The 20,274-nt window shown below is 33.6% G+C and overlaps 2 protein-coding genes across 2 annotated transcripts; one reads left to right on the plus strand and one right to left on the minus strand.

Annotated features, from left to right (window-relative positions):
- The first annotated feature begins 291 nt into the window (after positions 1 to 291).
- LOC123915681 (protein PSK SIMULATOR 1-like) lies at positions 292 to 7,203 on the plus strand. The gene is made up of 12 exons (XM_045966881.1): positions 292 to 728; positions 1,435 to 1,751; positions 1,855 to 1,947; positions 2,056 to 2,146; positions 3,415 to 3,493; positions 4,201 to 4,298; positions 4,487 to 4,556; positions 4,874 to 4,977; positions 5,273 to 5,389; positions 5,870 to 5,946; positions 6,074 to 6,118; positions 6,234 to 7,203. Exons 1-12 carry the CDS (start codon positions 474 to 476, stop codon positions 6,709 to 6,711), a joined length of 1,824 nt encoding a protein of 607 aa, XP_045822837.1. The 5' UTR covers positions 292 to 473; the 3' UTR covers positions 6,712 to 7,203.
- An 899-nt stretch (positions 7,204 to 8,102) lies between these two features.
- On the minus strand, positions 8,103 to 19,513 carry LOC123913760 (translation factor GUF1 homolog, chloroplastic). The gene is made up of 22 exons (XM_045964606.1): positions 19,117 to 19,513; positions 18,816 to 18,992; positions 17,942 to 18,028; positions 17,014 to 17,070; positions 16,812 to 16,877; positions 16,383 to 16,445; positions 15,978 to 16,022; positions 15,703 to 15,803; positions 15,054 to 15,150; positions 14,770 to 14,841; positions 13,708 to 13,862; positions 13,539 to 13,596; positions 12,979 to 13,059; positions 12,739 to 12,825; positions 12,525 to 12,596; positions 12,258 to 12,392; positions 12,076 to 12,149; positions 11,345 to 11,432; positions 9,564 to 9,641; positions 9,298 to 9,373; positions 8,618 to 8,658; positions 8,103 to 8,349 (listed from the first exon to the last, which is right to left on the minus strand). Exons 1-22 carry the CDS (start codon positions 19,372 to 19,374, stop codon positions 8,254 to 8,256), a joined length of 2,064 nt encoding a protein of 687 aa, XP_045820562.1. The 5' UTR covers positions 19,375 to 19,513; the 3' UTR covers positions 8,103 to 8,253.
- Positions 19,514 to 20,274: the final 761 nt, after the last annotated feature.

Raw genomic sequence — 20,274 nt, forward strand, 5'->3', positions numbered from 1 at the left:
TAGAGCACACAATTATACACCTATACATTGTAGCAAATCTCACCCATCTATTTTAAAATAGTCGATTTCAAAATCAGCATAGTAGAAAAAAATCTTAACAATTAATTTTAGACATGAGGGTCCTAATTAAAAACAGCGTGAAAACTACGTGGAACTGAAGATCAAACACAAAACCTATAACATGCTATTCAAATTCCTCGGTCCCAACCACTAGACCAATCTTGTATTTTTATGTAATTTCTAGTTGGCGCCCAATGGAAAAAGAAAGACTTTTTGGTTTTGAAGCATGTGACAAGTGACGTGGCAGTAGTCTTCATTTCTAGCACTATTATTGTCTTCTTCTTCTTCAAGTTCTCTTTAGAAACATTTTTCAACCTCTACACTCACCATAGTAGCAGTAGTACACAACTAAACAAACACTCATCACTTTTTGTTTCAACTAATGACCGATAATTGAATTGAATTTGACGAGAATGGAAACTGCTTCAAATTCAAAGATTCAATTATTCACAATTTGGTTTTCTCAACTCTTTGGAGGTCTTTGTTCTAGGTCCTCTCAAGTTGACCGCGTCTTCGCCACCAACTCCGATGCCGATTCCGATGCCAACAACAACACCGCTCATTTCACCGCACCGCCTCAGGTACACCGTCAAACCATGGACAGAAATCCTCCCGGACTCACCTCCGATGAAGTTTTCTACGACGGAATTCCACGCTACGCTGCTAAGGTACTACTTTAACCGTTTTTTCTATTGATATGATATTAGGATCGATCCTACTAGTTTATTTATTTTATTGAGAGTGATTAATTGTTTTGAAATTAGGATCATCATTTGCAATTATTTGGTTATCAGTTGACTTGTTAGGAAGGATTTTTTGCTGCTGGAAACTAAATTTTTTACTACTAAAGATGAGTGTTGATGTGATTTGAGTTGATATTATTGTAATTACTAGTATTACTTTGGAGGTGGGGGTTTCTAATTGGGATTTAGGGTTTGTTTATTACTAATGTCAAGTTTGAGATTTGCGTTTATTATATTTCTAATTGTGTTTACTGTCCCTGTTTATGTATCTAAGCTTGAGGCTCCAAATTAGGTTGCTTGTCGTGATAAGGAAATTGTTCCTCTCAAGTGCATTGGATGCCAACATATAATTTATAACATTTCGTGGGATTTATCGCCTTAGTTTAAGATTTTAGGCAAGTTGGTCCTTGACTTAAGAAAGCTTCTATGACTCAGTGTTTACCAGCTATTATGCCTAATTAAAATGAATTGTAAGACAAGCTAAAACAGGCTTATGCATTGTTTATGAATCAATCTTTAAGGGTTTTGGTGGGAGGAAGCTTGTATAACAGTATTCATTGGTTTGTGTCTAAATGGAATTATATGTAGGAGAGTAATGAAAATATCATATACTAAGATCTTTCTATTTTAGGTCTCCACAGTTGGTTCGCGCCTGGGACGAGCTGGATTGGGGAAGGCGGTGGAGGTTTTGGATAATCTTGGGAGCAGCATGGCAAATTTAAATGCTGGCAGTGGGTTTGTTTCTGGAGCTGCAATGAAGGGGAGTGAAATTTCCATCTTAGCATTTGAGGTTGCAAACACGATTGTTAAAGGTTTTCATCTACTGCAATCTCTTTCCACAAAAAGTATTAGGCATCTTAAAGAAGAAGTGCTTCTTTCAGAGGCTGTGCATGATTTAGTGTCAAAGGATAAGGATGAGCTTCTTAGGATTGTTGCCGTGGACAAGAGGTAAGTATTGGATTAATTAAATAACTTACGTGTTTTGTTTTGTACTTCCATGACTCCTTAAAGTATAATAGTCAGTTGTATATGATTTGGGTTTTGTTGTCAGGCAGGAGTTGAAAGTTTTTTCTGATGAGGTGATTCGTTTTGGAAATCGTTCAAAGGATCCACAGTGGCACAACTTAGACCGTTACTTTGAGAAGTAATATAAATTGTACTTACTCATTCATCTAGCCTTTCATTTGTCTTCAAAACATATTTAGCCTTTCATATATTTATTATTAGCCATCTTTTTTGTTTTACATTTTAGGATTAGCAAAGAGTCAAGTTCTCAAAGACTCTCAAGAGATGAGGCAGAATCAATAATGAAACAATTGATGACTTCGGTCCAATTTACAGCTGTGAGTGCATTCCCTTATGTCACCAAATAAAATACTTAGCTTTGCATGACGACTGATAGTTGCGGTTAAATTAAGTTATAGATGATTGTCCCCGATCGCATTTTATATGCAAGAGCCGGGGTTCAAACCCCGAACACTCCACTTATTCACATTAAGGGTCAAATTCTAGCCACTAGGCTAATTGACAAAAGGAAAGTTTATAGATGATTACTTATTGTACCCCTCCTTCAACACTGTTAAACAGTTGAGTGAATGTTCCCAAATAGGAAATATTATATAAGATTTCCTTTTTTTCAATTTTCCAAACAATGTAGGTTTTTTCTAACATGAACAAGTCTTGCATGCACCACATATATGAACCGTAAGATTAAAGTTTCATAGATCTTATAATTATAAAGAACCATATGTACTGTATATCAACACTCTCTTTGGAGCTACCGATTTGAGCTTCCTCCCACTTCCGCCATTGTTGCACCGTCAGCCACCCACGACCCTTAACCGCCACCCTCTGCCCTTAATTTGTTTTTTGTACATTGAGCCCTTAATTTTTTTTGTACGTTGAACAAGAAATATACAAGCAGTGGGTTATTACAAAAAGTTTTGTTTCATCAACTATTTTCCTAAGAACATTCTTACTGCAATTCCTTGATCCCAAAAGAGCAAGTTCATATTTTTAGGGTGAATCTCATGTTTTAAGATTTATTTTTGGCCCAAATCCAATTTGTGAATGTCTCAAGTCCTTATCGTAGTGCATTAAAAAATCATATGTAGAGGAGAAAAATCTAAAAGAACGTGAAAAAAACAGATTTACCTTTTTGAGGAGAAATAATAACAGATCTAAAATGAATAGCAAAAATTTGATTTTGAATGAACAGGAAAAAATCTGGTTCACAAGAACGAGTATCTATTTGACTGTCTTGGAGTCCTCTCAAAATTGATTCTTGGGTAATATTTGATACATAGAAGGGTATTTAGTGGAGGCAGAGGGTGACACTGTTCCGATTAGGCAACCATGGTTTATCATAAATTTGGTGCGGCTCTATCATCCAATGGTAAAAAAAAAGGATTGTGCACCATGCACAACTTAGTTGACTTGTCACGGTGGACTCCACCAACAATGTATTATTGGAATCCACCAACAATTTATTAAGTTTTAATATACAGTGATTTTTATGCTCCATGCATTTTCCTTTTATTCAACATAATTTTTAATGAGGGATTATTTATTTGTAAATGAATTTGGCAAATCAAATTTTCTGTGACCACAGGATTTGTACCACGAACTTCATGCATTGGATAGATTTGAACAGGATATTGAGCATAAGGGTGAAGAGGAGGATCAAAGAGGTAATTGTGGGATATCACCAATGTGCGTGATATAATATGTTACTCTAAACTTAACCTAAAACCCAGAAGAGATCTTTTCGAGTTATAATCATATTCATAAATGAAGAATAATTTTGATATTGATATTTTTTCTTCCCGAAGTTCAGTAATAAATTAGATTGTGATACATGTGTGGAACCTGAGGACTACGTTCACAATCACATTGATCATGTAATTAGTTCTGAAATATTAAAAAAGATACATGCTAATATTAAAATACTTTTTTGCGTAGAACTTTGAAATGGATATAATAACTTGATATCTATGTTATCCTCTAGCTTATCCTATTTTGTTATTCTGTTATGAATGCTTTCTTTATTTGTCATAGATTATCATTCAAAGCCATTCTTATTAAAGTGTAACAATGTATATACTGTATAGAGCGATTGCGGTTACCACATAGCACCTACTTTTGGTTTTCACTGATATTTTTTTTAATAAAAAATTGGAGCCAGAACAATGTATTATTGTTGAGAATGGAATTCTAAAAGGATGGACGATTGCTTACCCGTATTAAATACTTTTGAAGAAATAGTCGCAGCTATCAGCAACCCATAAGTTTGTCCATGCAGTATATTAAGCAGTATTTGTTCATGTTAGTCTCTTATCTCATAGTCTCTTATCTCCTATATATAATTTGACCTTCAGTATTGCTTTTCCCCTTATAGGTGATAACCTTGCATTCTTGAGAGCTGAAATTAAAAGTCAAAAGAAGCAAATTAAACATTTAAAGAAAAAATCACTCTGGTGTAGAAGTTTGGAGGAGGTAACTACAGATTACTTCTTGATGTGTTCATCTCACCCCTCAATATCCTCCTCCCCATTTGTTTAATTCTCTACTAGACTTTCATTGTGTGTCTGACCCACATGTAAATTGGTAATACTAAAGATAACTCATTCTCAAATCAAAAAATGAGAAAAACTGAGTATAACTCATAATCTAATGGATTGCAGGTTATTGAGAAGCTTGTAGACATTGTCCATTTTTTACATCTGGAGATAAGCAATAACTTTGGCAGTGCAGGTCTGTCTGTAACCACTGAAAGTCATTTATACTGTTTGTTTCACTTGATTAATGTAATTACTTTTAGTTCTTATTGCTATGATGATTTAATAAACCATTTGCTAGCTACTATGGAAATATCAGACATGTTACACTGTTTGCCTTATTTTGTAATTGATAAATTTTAAATCTGGAAGGAATAAAAAGTGTCTGCTTTTTGGGAGCAGTTGCAGCACCATACGTTTTTAATCTCACCAAGTTATTGTTGCAATCAGTTTGTACTGAAAGATGTATTTTGCTTCACACTTTTAATGTTGTTTATTCATGGATACCTGAAGATGGCCAAAAGCCAATAATTGGAGACATTGGCAACCACCAAAGGTTGGGCCCTGCAGGTCTTGCTTTGCATTATGCAAACATAGTGCTTCAAATTGATACCCTTGTAAGTCAATCTATGTTACTGTATCTATTTCATTCCATGACTATTTATTTTGCACCTTACCCTGAATCAGGTGAAAATCTTATTGAGTTTCTAGAAATGCTTCTCTTGTTTTTAAGTATTTGATTTCTTCTGTGCTACTTGCGCATTCTGTTATTTTCCTTCTGTTACTTTCACTTTCAGATTTTGTGTTGTTGGAATAAAGTAAATTTCACTTCTTTTTTTTTTAGAGAGAAAACAACCACAATTCTGTTTTGTATTGATGAGCATTGTACTGAGTTCATGTTGATGCTTTCAGGTAGCCAGGTCTATTTCTATGCCTGCGAATACAAGGGATACATTGTATCAAAACTTGCCTCCTAATATAAAATTAACTTTACGTTCCAAGTTACCATCCTTTCATGTTGTAGAAGAGGTATGATTAACCACTTATACTTTCTTATATTACCGCTTTGCTGAAAAATGAGACCAAAAAAATTATGGTTCTGGGCAATTTAGAATAGACATGGAAAGGCTCTAGGTTGAAGCACACTTTGCCTCTAGTCCACAACACAACTGAAGAGGGGCTTTAGTTGGTTTGTTAGTCAATGCCTCAATTAACCACCTAGTTAATATTAATAGCCACCTATCATAATGAATGCTAAGTAAATGCCCTTGATTTTATTTCATCCAATACTTATTCTCTTATATCACTTGCCTTTGTACTTTAGTAGTTTGTTAAACTTGCAGCGAACACCATACACAATTAGAATTCTAAGAAATTGCTTAACAAGTTTTGAGAAATCAATTTTCTTTTGCCTTAGATTTCCACATCCTACTGAAGAAAATAATCTTCTTAAATTTGTCTTTTTTTTTTCTTTTTTTTTTTGTGGTTGTTGTTGTCTGGGTTACACAGCTCACTGTAGCAGATATCAAAGATGAGATGGAGAAAACATTACATTGGTTGGTTCCAATTGCCACAAACACATCCAAGTAAGATCTCTGGCCTTTCGTCAGCTACCTCCTTACTGGCCACGTGAAAGGCAATCTTTTATCATCAGTTTATTCACTTTACATATAAGATAATCTAATTTCTTTTGGTGTTTTAAAATTGGTTCAGAGCACATCATGGTTTTGGCTGGGTAGGGGAGTGGGCAAACACAGGGTAAGTTGCAGTCCCTACTGTTCTTCTATTCTGAATTAGAAATTTATGTTTTCCCTCTTTGTATTTTCTGTGCTTTTAATCCTTGCTGATTTTAAATACTTTCCGGTTCTTGAAGCTCTGAGGCGAATAAGAAAGTTTTCCCGGGTGGTGCAATGCGGATTGAAACATTCCACTATGCTGATAAAGATAAAGTAGAACATTATATTCTTGAACTTCTCTCATGGCTTCACCGCTTGGCCATCAAAAGTAAGGCTGGCAAAGTGAAGTCTGCAATGAAGTCCTCTGTTGGCGTTACCATTGAAAAGACAAATAAGCAATCTACAAACGCCATTTTAACAATCGATGAGCAAAACATGCTGCAGGATGCAAGTAAGAAAACAAAAATAAAAGGAATCAGTAAAAGTTTGGACTTTGACAGTCTGAAGCCTACATTGAGGGAGAAGTGCAGACTGACCAAGACCAGCAGTCTTTCATCTAGTAAAAGCAAGGAATTATCTTTTAATAGGATTTTGTCAAAGCTTCCTGTGATTGATTTTGATATCGACAAAGAGCGAGCACTAAACGTGATTGATAGACTAGATGTGGTCAGATAATCGCAAGTTTTATCAATGGAGAGAAGTAACAACACACATGAACATAAGGGTGGAATTTCTGGGTCGGCTCGTATCAGACTCTTGCCACAAGTGTTGAATACCAGTATTTTTGCAGCAACTATGGTACACTGGATTCCATTAGCTTCATTAGGGTCTGTTTCGGCCAAGTTCCACGACATAGTGATATCATCACTGTCCACTTATATAGATCAGAGAAATTGTTAGGCCATAGATGTTCATGTTTGCATCAATGTGACTGCAGTGCCCACTCTGTGTTGGGGCATGGTGGAATTGATGTTCAGTCATGAGTGTATATACTAAATGAGTTAATGAGGATATAGACTAGTGCCCTTCGTTTTTGCACAGCTTTAAGAAAAGTTCGTTGTGGACCATATATCAATGGTAAAACATCCCTTTATCAATTTTTTTTTTTGAAAAACATGACAATTTTTTCTTTTGGTAATTTCTGAAGAATTTTGCAACAAGCACGTCCCAACATGTGTAAAAAAAAAATACAAATTTAAGAATTAAAAGCTTGTAAGGTGTAACTTTTTTTTTTCTTTTTCAAATAACCTAGTGACGGGAACTTTACCTTAGAATTTTACTTTTTAAAGTGAATAAGCGAGTACTAAAGTTCGAACTCAGTTTACAAGCAATATTCATGTCAATTGAGTTATGTTCATAAAGACGTAACGTTTTTATTTGATGTCCTCGTGAGCTTAGCTCAATTGGTAGACACATCACACTATATGTGCAAAAGTCCGGGTTCAAACCCGGGACACTCCACTTATTCACCTTTAAGGTGAAATTTCTAGCTACTAGGCTACTTTGACAAAAAAAAAAAAAGTTTTTAGATTGAGCATTGTACAATTTTTAAAATTAAATAAGGATAATGCTAAATGCACTTGTTAAGAAACCAAAGGGAATAAAACAGTCTTAAAAATATCAAAATCTAAAGTTTTTCAATTAAAGAAAGCTTTTCAATGCTTTTATCAAATGAAAATCCTCCAAAATGACAATAATACACTTTTCTAAAGTTGTCATTTTAAAATGTCGTATTGCCTGTTAGAATTTTGTAGTTCTGTACAAATTTATATCTTTTTTGTACAATCGTAAATGAAACAATTATTCTTAAAAGGCGTATGGTTATATTTTTATTTTTTAAATCTAATTTTATCTTTTACAAATAAAAATGGCTAGCCATTGAAGCTGCAATAAATAAATAAATGAATAAATTTTATTTTATTATTATTTTTATAATTTTAATCATATCCCAGTTGTGATATAACACCGAATCGGCTTATATATGTTTATACAGGCTGTGTATATATTAGCGGCTTATAACACTTACATGCCCAAATATTTCAACTTTTCAGGTCTAAGAGAATCAATAATCCAAAATCTTGTATGCGCTAAGAATCAATTATAATAACATTTGGATCATATAATAACCAAAGAATACATCATATTTTCCCAATATATTTACAATTTCAGAAAATGCTACAACTTACATGCAAACATCATATTTACATGCAAACATGATCAGATCACCTCCTTCTCAAGTTTCAAAACTGCCATAAAAGCTTCTTGAGGTACATCAACTTTACCAATTGATTTCATTCTTTTCTTTCCTTCAGCCTGATTGAAGAAAGACGTTAGTACTATTCTGGGTAATCTAAGGTAAAATTCAGACTGAATACATAAATTTCGCATCAGAAATTTAATTTCATATTTCCACAGCTTGCTAAATACAACAAAATTAATTTTTAAGTAAAAAAAATAATTAATTTTTTATGTTGTAAAAAATACTATTGAAGAGAAACACAAAACACAGCTACCATCCTATTTCACTGTAAAAACGAGTAAACTGAAATATGACATCCGTCAATTTATACTACGGTGGTACCTGTTTCTTAAGCAGTTTCTTTTTTCTCGTAATGTCTCCACCTATATCATCAACCCAAAACAATTGGAAACAAGCAACCCATGCAATTAGAAGTATGAACATGATAAGGAATGTAAAGTTAAAAGGAACAAAGCTATTATACAAAATAAATCACTATACAAAATTAAATACACTCCCTATTTTTGTTAGTATGTGTGAAAATTAAGAAGAAAGCTTATATATGCAGGGCCCACTTATCCGCTTTAAGGTGGAATTTCTGGCCACTAGACTACTTGACTAAACAAAGAAAAAAGAAAGATTATAAAAAGGAGCAGAGTAGTAAATATCTACATGGGAGAAATAACTTTTCTTTTATATATAAAAATTAAAAACCATAGTGACATTGGACAAAAAAAAAAAAGATTAATCGTTGTGACAGGCAAACTTTTAAATAAGTTGGGAAAAGTTTTATCTAATGCGAACATGTAAAATAATCTTGTAACATGCCCAAGCGTGTTTTAAACCATTGGATCAATAAGTCTCATCAATCATCATATCTCATTTGATCCAATGGTGGAAAACAACTTGTGCATGATGAAAGCCCTCTCACTTGTGCACCATAGAACTAGCCAGTTGGGAAAAACCAAAATCGTTACGGTTAAAATGATTTAAGATCCCTCAAGGTTTGCAACATGTCTTACCGTAGCATTTGGCTAATACATCCTTCCTTATTGCAGATAAAGATTCACTAGCAATCACTTTTGCGCCTAAGCATGCCTAGAACAGAGATACCAAGGATTGTGGTTAGTTTCATAACTTTTAAAACAACTCTTCATAACCGAATCAGAGGACGAGAAATAGAAAGTGAACAGCAAAATTAGGAATATATAAAGCAGAAAAACCGTATAAGAATAAGTACTTCTTGATTTTGTTTTATGAATTAACATGCTAGGAACACAATTCTTACTTGAATTGGTATTTTAAACATTTGTCGTGGAATGAGCTCCTTCAACTTTAGAGTCAAAGCCCTTCCCACAGAATATGCCTGCAAATAAAAGCCTCTGTTGATTTTCTCACAATTTTTTGATGTAAAATAAAAAGCATAATCATGAATATGCAGACAGATTTAACTATAACGGTACAGCCCATAAAACACGAAGGATTGTTCATGCAAAACTACAACTTGTGAAACATACTTTCCTCGGAGATGACTGCTAACTGCAGATAAACCCCCCTTTGGTCATCTAAATATGGACTAATATCGGATCAAGAAAGCATAATGAAATTTTTTAAAATGTTGAGAATAGTATTTTTTATAAATGTTTCTTATAAATATAACTATTGTCGAGTTGTAGTTTTTCTTTTTGGGCTTAGGCACTCTTGTATTCCAAAAAAATAAAAATAAATATAACTATAGCAATTCCTTTTCTCATATCAACTCACTTTTATTATTGACTCAATGAATAAGATACAGATTACAGGTCTGACAACTGTTCTGACCATTAAAGGTAGAAATTTATCTTCCATTTCTCTTCAGTCCAAATGCCCGCAAAAATACCATTCGGTTGGACAAAACTTACAAACTGTTCTGTATGTGGCGTTTGTATTGTTTGCCTATTAAATACACATCTTGATTAAATCTTCCACATCACAATTCACAAGTAACACCTAACTTACTATGTTAGTCTCCGTTAACACATTTCTGATCCTTATACCCTCTTAATTTCTCTTTAACACCCATGAATTTTTTTTTGCACTCAATCCCAATTCCTTCCTCACCTTATTCACCCCCACCCATCAGCGGACCTAGGGGGGGCTGGGGAGGGCCATGGCCCACCCCCAAAAAATGTGAAAGTACTTAAATACCCTTGGGAGCTTAATAAAATTATACCTATCTACTATATATATATTGGTTGCGGTATAAACATATTAAACTGGGAGTTTGGCCTAGTGGTTTGTAGCATGGTTTTATGGCAAGAGGTCCTGTGTTCAACTCCCTCTTCCCTTATGTTTTGCATTTTCTTCTTTTCTTTTAAAAAATTCATGTTTAATACCCATAATTTGAACCCATGGAGAGTTTGAGACCAAAACAATTCCTCAAACCACTTAACCAAACACATTTTTTCATAAAATGTTAATTTTCATGTATATATATCAATACAAAAAATAGACAATTTTGTTTTTCTTTTATAAAAAAAGCACAACTATTTTCAATTAAAAATAATAATTATCTTTTAAGCAATAAAATATATAATTTTTTGATGATCCAACTTATATAAATATTAATTTAAAATAAATCATTGATAATTTTTCAAGTCATTTGGAACACGTCGAATATTATTTAGAGCATGAAATTTAATTTTATGGTAAAATTTATATTTATTCTAAATTAAATTTTTGTATGAAATATAATTTTTATATTTAATTTAAATATTATAATTTTTTTGCGGCCCACCCAAGAATTATTTTCCAGTTCCGCCACTGCCCCCACCCCCATATTGAGCCTTCCACCCTATGAGGACCATGATTACTTCGACACCTATTCATGGGTAGAGTAATAGCAATTAACAACCTCTTGATTGGAGCAACATCAACATTCTTATTATGATGGGGGTGCAAATCCAATGGTTGAACAAAAATTGGCGGTGGATGCTCCCATCAGGATAAATTACAATAGTAATTATATTATAACTTTTAAATAAAAAAGAAAACAATATTGGTGCTGCAATCTTGAACAAAGTAAGTTACCTTATCTCTATGCACAATCGTAGCCAATGGCTCCACACATTCACCATTTATCTGTATGTCGAGTTTAGTTAAATCACTTTCTTTGTAACTGAAAATTAAATAACAGAAAGAATTAGAACATTAAGAGGATTCTTGGCAAAAACAGCCATCTCACACTTAAAATTATGCTTTCATGTAACAAGAGATATATATAGCCTTAAAAATATAAATACAAGTATATGCACTTCAAATTGGAAAATGCCGTCCTCTTCTAGTACAGAGTACAAGGTATATAAAATGGTAACATGGTACTACATAGTACAGGGCATCTGGAATGATATTTTTCACAATCAAGTGACATACAAGATGATGCAGTATTATATATGATTTAAGAGCAGGAAATTCTAAACTTCAGTTGTGAAGAGTAGCTTTGGAACCAAGGGTTGTCTGTTAAAGTAAGGAAGTATATGGTATGTAAGTCAAGTAAGACAAAGTTAGTAATGTTTTAAAAGGTGAAAACTGAGACCACGTCATACCAAAACTCTCTTAGCCCAAGACCCCAGTCCATTCCTACCTCTCACTTTCAAGATGATTATTTCAGCATTAATTTACAATCCCTAAACTATAGGTATTTCCTATTTAATTATTTATGAAAACTACTTTAATTACACCATATAATCAGGGATATTACAATTGTCAACACTCAACAGCATTTCATATCATCAATAAACTATGCTTTCAGATGTAATTACCCGATAACGGTATACTCCATACTTGCATAACCCTTGCTTCTTGACTTTAACTGGTCAAAGAAATCACCAACCATCTACAAGATTGATATTCAAGGAGATTCAGATATGGAAGCCCAAATTAGTCAAACAGAGAGGTGCATGATTTACAGGGTAAACCAACAAGAACTAATGCAAACAGTTACCTCAGCTAGTGGTAATTCATAGGTGAGCGATGCCCTAATTTCAGTGATAAATTTCATTTCTTTGAACTGCCCTCTTCTTTCTTGAGCCAGTTCCATAAGCGGACCAATATAGTCCTTTGGCGTAAGCATCTCAATCTGTATACATTAATTGCATGTAAAGACAATATGTGTTTGTACACACAATACTTACAAATTGATATGTTTAACCTGAACTGCTTCAATTTTTGAAAAAAGTGAACAATAAACACCACAAGTGTAAGAAATAACCTTAACAACTGGCTCCTCAATTGATTTTCTTCTACCCGGCTCAGGAAGTGAAGATGGATTTGAGCATTCAACCTTCAAGCATTATGTGATTAAGACAAAATGATGGTGTCAATATTACACCATTGAAAAATATAAAGGAGATTCAATTTTAATGAATCATTTACAAAAAGAAAGTATTACATAGAAATGGAGCTTAGGAATGAGAGGAAATTACAGTATCACCATTAACACAGTTCACTCTGTATACAACACTTGGAGCAGTAGTTATCAGGCTCAAATTGTATTCTCTCTCAAGTCTCTCCTGTAATATAAAGTGCTAGAAAATATAAGACCAGGTTTCTCAAATTAATCATAATTTTCAACCTTATCTCTAAGAACTGAGCAATATAAGAACATTCAAGCATTTCCTATGAAAGCCAAAGAGTAGATACTATATACTTCAATAAAATCAAACCTGGACAATTTCCATGTGGAGAAGACCCAAAAACCCACATCTAAAACCAAATCCCATAGCACTTGAGGTCTCAGGTTCAAACTGAAAACCAGAAAAGACAATATACTCTTCAAATAATTAATAACAAATCCTACCAACGTCAGCTTCACCGAAACAAAATTGGATATTTAGGGGAATAGTGCATGGTTCCAAAATTGAGATAGATAGAAAAAGACATTGAGATAGAAATAGAATATATAAAGAGAAACCATGCATTCAGTTCGTACATGGTATAATTTAAGTTAACTTTTATGCCTAGCGGATTTGACATGAATTTCTTCCATGAAAGAATCCTAATTCTAAAGTACAACAAATAATTAACTTAATATCAAGTCAAACAACTTAAAGGAAAAGTGAATTCATAGTTAAATCTATTCTAACTAAGACAAAAACTATAATGATAAAGAGCAAGCTACAACCGAAAGTGATAGCATATACAGAAAAATGCAAATTATGTCCCCTTGCCGAAAGCCTAAAACGAAAAATGCAATATTCTCCAGCATATCAGTAGATAAGTTCACCTTCAGTGCAGCATCATTGAGTTGAAGCTTCTCAAGTGCATCTCGTAGCTCAGGAAATCTGGTGACAGAACAAAAAAAAAAGAAAAGATTAACTCCAGCAACATTCATGAGTAACAACACAATTCTCTTGTTCAACAAAGAAAAAAAAATGCAAAAAAGAAATCAATACTGGTCAGCATCGACAGGAAACAGGCCACAGAACACCATAGGAGTGGCTTCCTCATATCCAGGGAGTGAACTGTCTGCCTTTCTAAAATGGTGAGTGATCGTGTCACCCACTCTGGCATCAGCTACTGTTCTTATTGATGCAGATAGATAGCCGACCTATCAGAGCACAACACAAGATATCAATATTCAGAATGAATTAAAATTGCTTCTTTTATCTTTCTTTACAAAATTAAAAGCAATAAAAGAACAAATTCACCATTGAATAAAATTGTCATGCCAGAAAAACATGCACAGACAAACAGACATATTCAGGAGAAACAATACATCATCAGTGTCATATATTATCTCTCATCATATCTGTTATGTCAATGGTAAAGTCGTTTATCTGTTATCTACTTCCCCACTTTGTCTGGTGGACCCAGGGCATGTAAAACGTGAGAATAGCGGTACTATATGTTCCCCAGTTATGTCACAGATTGTGTATCTATTGCTAAACTTGCATTCTATATATTTTATTTTGTTTCTATTTGTGCAAAAATCATGTTTCCAGTTTTGTCTTCATATATTTGACTTTTCATTTATTTCTTTTCCCGAATTTATATCTTTGATTTTTCATAAATTTCTCTCTTGACTCTCAACTTTTTATTTATTTTAGAGACCTCATAATATCATTAAACAACTTTGTGAGCCATCTTATAACTTTTGATCGAGACTGTTTCATACTTAACTATAGATATATTATTCGATTCAATCATTCAACTTGACTTCCTTACCATCAGTCATTCTGTTAAATGTTTTTACCTCAGATTCTTGAATTCTTTGGTAGTAGGAGTAATTTGGATCCCCGTCTCTAGCATTAAGGTTGTTTGAGTTCAAATAATACTCATATGATCTTCATTAAAAAGTTTATGACAATAGTTCTTTAGTCTTTCCTTGATATAGTGTTCCATGACATGACCAATACTTTTATCTCGTCATCTTTACGGAACCAAAAACAGTAGTAAACACTGTAGGCAATATCAAATATGTTCATCAAATCAATCATTTAGAAGTATTACTTTACCTCACCAGCAAACAACTCTTCAGCTTGAAGTTGATTGGGAGACAAAACTCCAATTTCATCGGCAAAATAATCCTGCAGTTTAATAATTACATTACTTAGAGAATTTTAGGAGTCACCACAATAACAAAGTTTTCATCAATGATTAAACTACTTTTGAATTTATTTGCAGTCACGCATTTAAAGAATGAAATTATGAACATGCAACTGTTGTTGAAAGTCATCCCCACCAAACTTAATCTTCGGTAGAATAGGAAAGGGCACATAAAATAAGAAAGGTACTTTACCTTACCACTAGCCATAAAAGAAACTCTGTCACCTTTCTTTATAGTTCCATCTACAACTCGAAAGTATACAATAACACCTCTATATGCATCATAGTAACTGCACTAAGATTCAAAGAAACAATTTATATGAGAAACTGAAGGATAAATAATACATGTAAACGAAACTGAAGGATAAATAATACATGTAAACGAATATTAGCTGAAGACTCAAAATGCAAGGGAGGTTTAAATTACTGCACAAACTAAAGGATTTCATGCATGTAAAATACTCGACATCTATGTGCGTATGAGTGTATGTATAGTAATTGTATGGAAACTATCTGCTTAAAATGAAACAAGATCCTTGAACTTACATAGTGGAATGAAACTTCAATGTAAAATAATAAACTAAACTAAAGTATGGGCCTATGGGTGGAACCTCAGACATGGAAATCAAATCCTTGGACTTAAATAAGCCAACCAATTATCAGCTGAAGTATCCATGTGACAAGTTTTAGATCAAGGAGCTTACCAAAATTATTTCACAGTATCAATGTCATCGAAATTTTAAACAAGGGTCCATGAGAATTCATAGTGTAGTGGCTATATGATGTCTTCATTTCATCATTAAATCGGTTGTTTAATAATGTTTACAAAATCTAAAAAGTACCTATCAAATATTAAAGCCCTCAATGGCCTTTTTGATGTATCAGGAGGAGGGGGGATTCTTGCAACAATTGCATTTAGAATATCCATTATACCTATTCCTTCCTACAAAAGAAAGTAATTTCATTGTTTACACACAATATATGCATATATATATATATATATATATATATATATATATATATATATATATGTAGTGTCATAATCTGAATTATATAACTTAAAGAGATAAAGGGGTAAACAAGACAAAACAAAGGACATAGAAGAACAAAAACTGACCTTTGCAGAGCAGAGAATGGCGTTGCTACAATCTAGACCTATAACCTACAAGAAATCAATTCAACTTAGAAACTTTCTTATGAATATTCTATAAGCATGATTCATGAATTTATAAATTAAGAATAAAGTAATAGACAATGCTCATGCAAGAAAGCCCCGGTTAACGTATATAAAATCGCCTGATGTATAAACTATAACCACTCCAATTACTGTGAATTAAACTAGGAACTGTGAAACTTTAGAATGTTAAACAAATAATTGGTATAAATTTGCTTCAGTCTAATAACAAATAAATCATAGCATCATAAGAGAACAAACTTAAACTGAGAAGAATTGTAGAGTCTCTCCCTTTGAAACAGAAAGGTTAAGAGTATAATGACAACAAGGTCTAGTTGAAAAACAAACCTCTTCAATCTCCTTGATAACTCGATCTGGTTCTGCACCCGGAAGATCTATTTTGTTCAAAACCTGTAACAGAATATCTGGCATTATTATTAAAATATGTGTGCATGCTTACACACTTATAATATTTCATAAATTTATAATTTCAGAAAAGTGAAGGAAACAAGGAGACAAATCCATCTGCAATTTGGTAAGGAAAAATTTCTCGCCACAACTTTGTGCCTATAAGAGAATACAACTGTTTCGTATCGCTGCTTGACAGATGGTCATACATATCAATTGCACAGAACAATTTTTTATTTTTTTTTGGGCATGCATGATGGCGAGCAAAAGAAACTATCATTGATAAAGGACAATGAGTCTCTCAGTATATTAGAATAAAAATTAAGGAAAAGAAAAGTTAAGAGCAGAATACTAGAACAACATACTTACAGGGATAATTTCTAGGTTGTTATCCAAAGCTAAATAAACATTAGCTAGTGTTTGTGCTTCAACCCCCTGTTATTTGGAAAAACAAAGTCATGAAGACAAAGCAAAAACCAGCTAAAAGTGAGAATATCACCCATCATATCATAGAGGTTATAATTTATAAACCTAGAAAGGAAATAAAAATATTAAAACCATGGAGCTTCACCTGAGAAGCATCCACTACAAGGAGAGCACCCTCACATGCAGCAAGTGATCGAGAAACCTAGCCATAGATGAATAGTCAAAATCATACTATTACCTTGATAATGTTCTGATGGGTTATCACCAACCAAAATAAGAAGAGAAAGTATTCTTGGTGGGGGATGAATTTCTATAATTAACCACATGTAATACATAAAGTTGATCGAATAATCTGACACAGTGAAATAGGCAAATAAGTCCAAATTGTGATTGCTTTAACTCTTTTTTTTCAAAGCCATTTTTGTTCTAAAATCTGGGTAAGATATAAAACAACCAATTACTGAGGTTTTAAATAAAGATCTGTGATTGCAAAAAAATAAAGATCTGTGATTGCAGCCACAAACATGAGTTTTTTTTTTTTTTTGGACCACTGCAGTTTAAAACCCTGACAAAATACTTTTCCAGAATGGTTTCTCATAAGTGGTGATGGAGAACAAAAAAAGAGAGGGCACTCAAATAGAATGCCAGCTGAATTTTCGCCTTTTCTCTGGTTCTAGTTTCCAACATCTAACAATTTATTTTCACAAACATGCAATTCACCTATAAACTCCCGAAATTACTACCAGACAATCTAGAAAAGAGGCTCTAGTTTTTCTTTCCAAGTCCATATTTGTGTTATATCTGATCATGACTCTAGCTTGAAAAAAAGCAAGAAAGGAACAGAGGCCAAGCTTAAGCAAAACTATAAAATAAATAAACATTTGAGTATGTCCGTGAGCATGGATCAGTTGGTAGGGACATCGCATTATATATGTAGGGTCCGGGTTCGTACCAAGGATTCCCCATTTATTCACCTCAAGGGGTGAATTTCTAGCCACTAGGCTACTTGACCCAAAAAAAAGAAGAAGAAAGAACGTAAGAGTATGCAATTACCAATTACTACATTCGCATACCTCGTATGAGAAGTCGACGTGTCCAGGAGTATCTATTAAATTTAGACAATATGGTTTATTTTCAAACACATAACGCATTCGAGCTGCCTGCCATGATCAAAATTATGTTAAATGCTTATCCATCACTGCATACAAATTTCAATTCTCAAAAACCATTTGAAAATCATATTCTCCAAAATAAATAAAATGAAAAAAAAAAATCCATCCACCTCTTATAATATTTATTACATAGTGCAAGTTTGGTTTGGATTAAGACAAATGCTAACAAATCCCCCCCCCCCCCCCCCCCCCCCCCCCCCCCATGAAAAACAGCTTTATCTTCTAAAAATAGTATATCACAAAATAATTGACAAGTTACTTTAAAAGCAAACTAAACTAATCCAAATTCCAAACACATACTTAGGCTCTGTTAGGGAAGACACATAAGCTAGCTTATAAGCTCATTTGACTAAATGACTAAAAAAGACCCGTTGGGTAACAATTTTTCAAAAAGAGCTTATATCTTATTTTACTAACTTATAGCTTATTTTTCAAACGCTATTTCAAGTAGCTTATGAACTTATAGCTTATCATGTTTTCTTCCAATTTTACCCCTGCTATCTTACTTGAAAAAAAAATCAATTAAATTGATCATTTTTATGTCATTTCATACTATAAGCTAGTTTAACCACTAATTTTACCAAATCTTACAAATTCAATCAGCTAGTTTATCAACCATCAGCTATTTTTTTATCAAACACAGCCTTAGTAGAAAAGAACACCATAATCAAATTGAGAGCACAAACACATTATTTCCAAAATCACTAGTGATGAGTAAATATGAGAATCTAATTCTAAATATTGTATGATTGCATGAAGATTCGAAAAGAAGAACCTGAAGCTTAATAGTGATGCCTCTTTCTCTCTCTAAATCCATGTTATCAAGAAATTGTTCCTTCATCTCTCGCTGAGGAACAGTACCAGTAACCTGAAGCAATTTATCCGCTAACGTTGATTTTCCATGGTCAATATGAGCAATGATGGAGAAATTCCTTATATTCGACACCGGCACCTAAACAACTAAACCGTTAGTTAGTTAGTTGATAATAACCGTTTACAGTTACATTTTCAGCTATTCAGTTTCGGTTTGGAGCTTGAAATGAGCGATGAAGAAAGGATAAATTGGTAAATAAAACCTTAGAGAGACGATCCTGTCCATCTTTAGCGGTGGAGTCGAAGTCGGAGACTGTATCGGTGCTGGCAACACGGCAGAATACGGAGGAGGAACCACGGCGGTGAAAGGTGGAGGAATTTGAAGAGCGAAAAGAGAAACGAGGTTTAGATGAGTTGAATCTAGTGGCGGTTTGTTGAGAATGGTGAAATAACCGTTGGCGTTGTTGTAGTTCAGTTTTAACGGATAAGAATAGAGACCCGCCACAAATTTCCGCGGCCATTGAAATTGTGACTCTGCTACTACACCACCACGGTGTATACTATAGATGTAACGTAATCCTTCAATTCATTTCTGTGATTGTGGCGCCATGGGACCCACTTACTTCATTTTGGATTGGGCTCACTAGCCCCTCTCTCTCTTTTTTTAACAAGTTTGCTATTTAGACCTCTCATGTTGCTCCTAATCCCCCAAAATTCTATTTTTTTTTTTTTACCTTTAATATACCGTTCGGAAGTTATCTTTCAATCCAACTTGGAAGATACATTTTGAACCAAACCAATATAGGTTTCTAATTTAAAAACGCTGAATACATTTTGTTGAAAATAGGGTAACAACGATCGGTGATGGTAACTTTGTGGCTGGCTTCATGCAAAGACAACATGTCACCTTGTCAACGGTTGAAGGTGAGGCTTGGGCGCTCCTGCAGGCCATGAGGGAAGCCAATCTTAGAGGTTTGGATATGGTTCAATTTGAAAGTAAATTGCAGGTGTTGACTGAAGCTATTCGAACTAGGTGTAGTGGTAACTCGGAATTTAGTTTGATTGTTGCTGACATTATCAAAATTATGTTATCGTGCATAAACTTTGAAGTGAAGTTTGTTAGGAGACAAGTGAATATGATTTCTCATACTCTTGCTCGGGCGGCCATTTCTTGGGATAATTTCCGTAGTTTTGAGATTATTCTCTTATGTATTGAACGTTTACTAGTTAATGAAATACATTAAGTTTGTTTATTTTTTAAAAAAATTAATTAAAAAGACACATTATCTTTTCTTTGCCATCAAATGAGTGTAAAAATTCATTATGAATAAACCAATGTTGATTTGAGACTAAAAAAATGTGAAAAATCGCAATTTTGGAGAGAACGGAAGATTGAGCTTTGAAGAAGAAGTGATAGTACA

This window comes from Trifolium pratense, linkage group LG3 (assembly GCF_020283565.1).
Source record: "Trifolium pratense cultivar HEN17-A07 linkage group LG3, ARS_RC_1.1, whole genome shotgun sequence".
NCBI classification, from domain to species: Eukaryota; Viridiplantae; Streptophyta; class Magnoliopsida; order Fabales; family Fabaceae; genus Trifolium; species Trifolium pratense.

What these genes read in the sequence shown, in the direction of transcription:
- LOC123915681 (XM_045966881.1), top strand. Translation starts at nt 474, where the DNA reads ATGGAAACTGCTTCAAATTCAAAGATTCAATTATTCACAATTTGGTTT. An exon ending in TTCCACGCTACGCTGCTAAG is followed by an intron (nt 729 to 1,434) that starts GTACTACTTTAA and finishes TTTCTATTTTAG; the next exon opens with GTCTCCACAGTTGGTTCGCG. An exon ending in CAATAACTTTGGCAGTGCAG is followed by an intron (nt 4,557 to 4,873) that starts GTCTGTCTGTAA and finishes GGATACCTGAAG; the next exon opens with ATGGCCAAAAGCCAATAATT.
- LOC123913760 (XM_045964606.1), bottom strand. Translation starts at nt 19,374, where the DNA reads ATGGCCGCGGAAATTTGTGGCGGGTCTCTATTCTTATCCGTTAAAACT. An exon ending in TTATCAAGGAGATTGAAGAG is followed by an intron (nt 16,023 to 16,382) that starts GTTTGTTTTTCA and finishes GATTTCTTGTAG; the next exon opens with GTTATAGGTCTAGATTGTAG. An exon ending in TCAATGATGCTGCACTGAAG is followed by an intron (nt 13,060 to 13,538) that starts GTGAACTTATCT and finishes TCTGGTTTTCAG; the next exon opens with TTTGAACCTGAGACCTCAAG.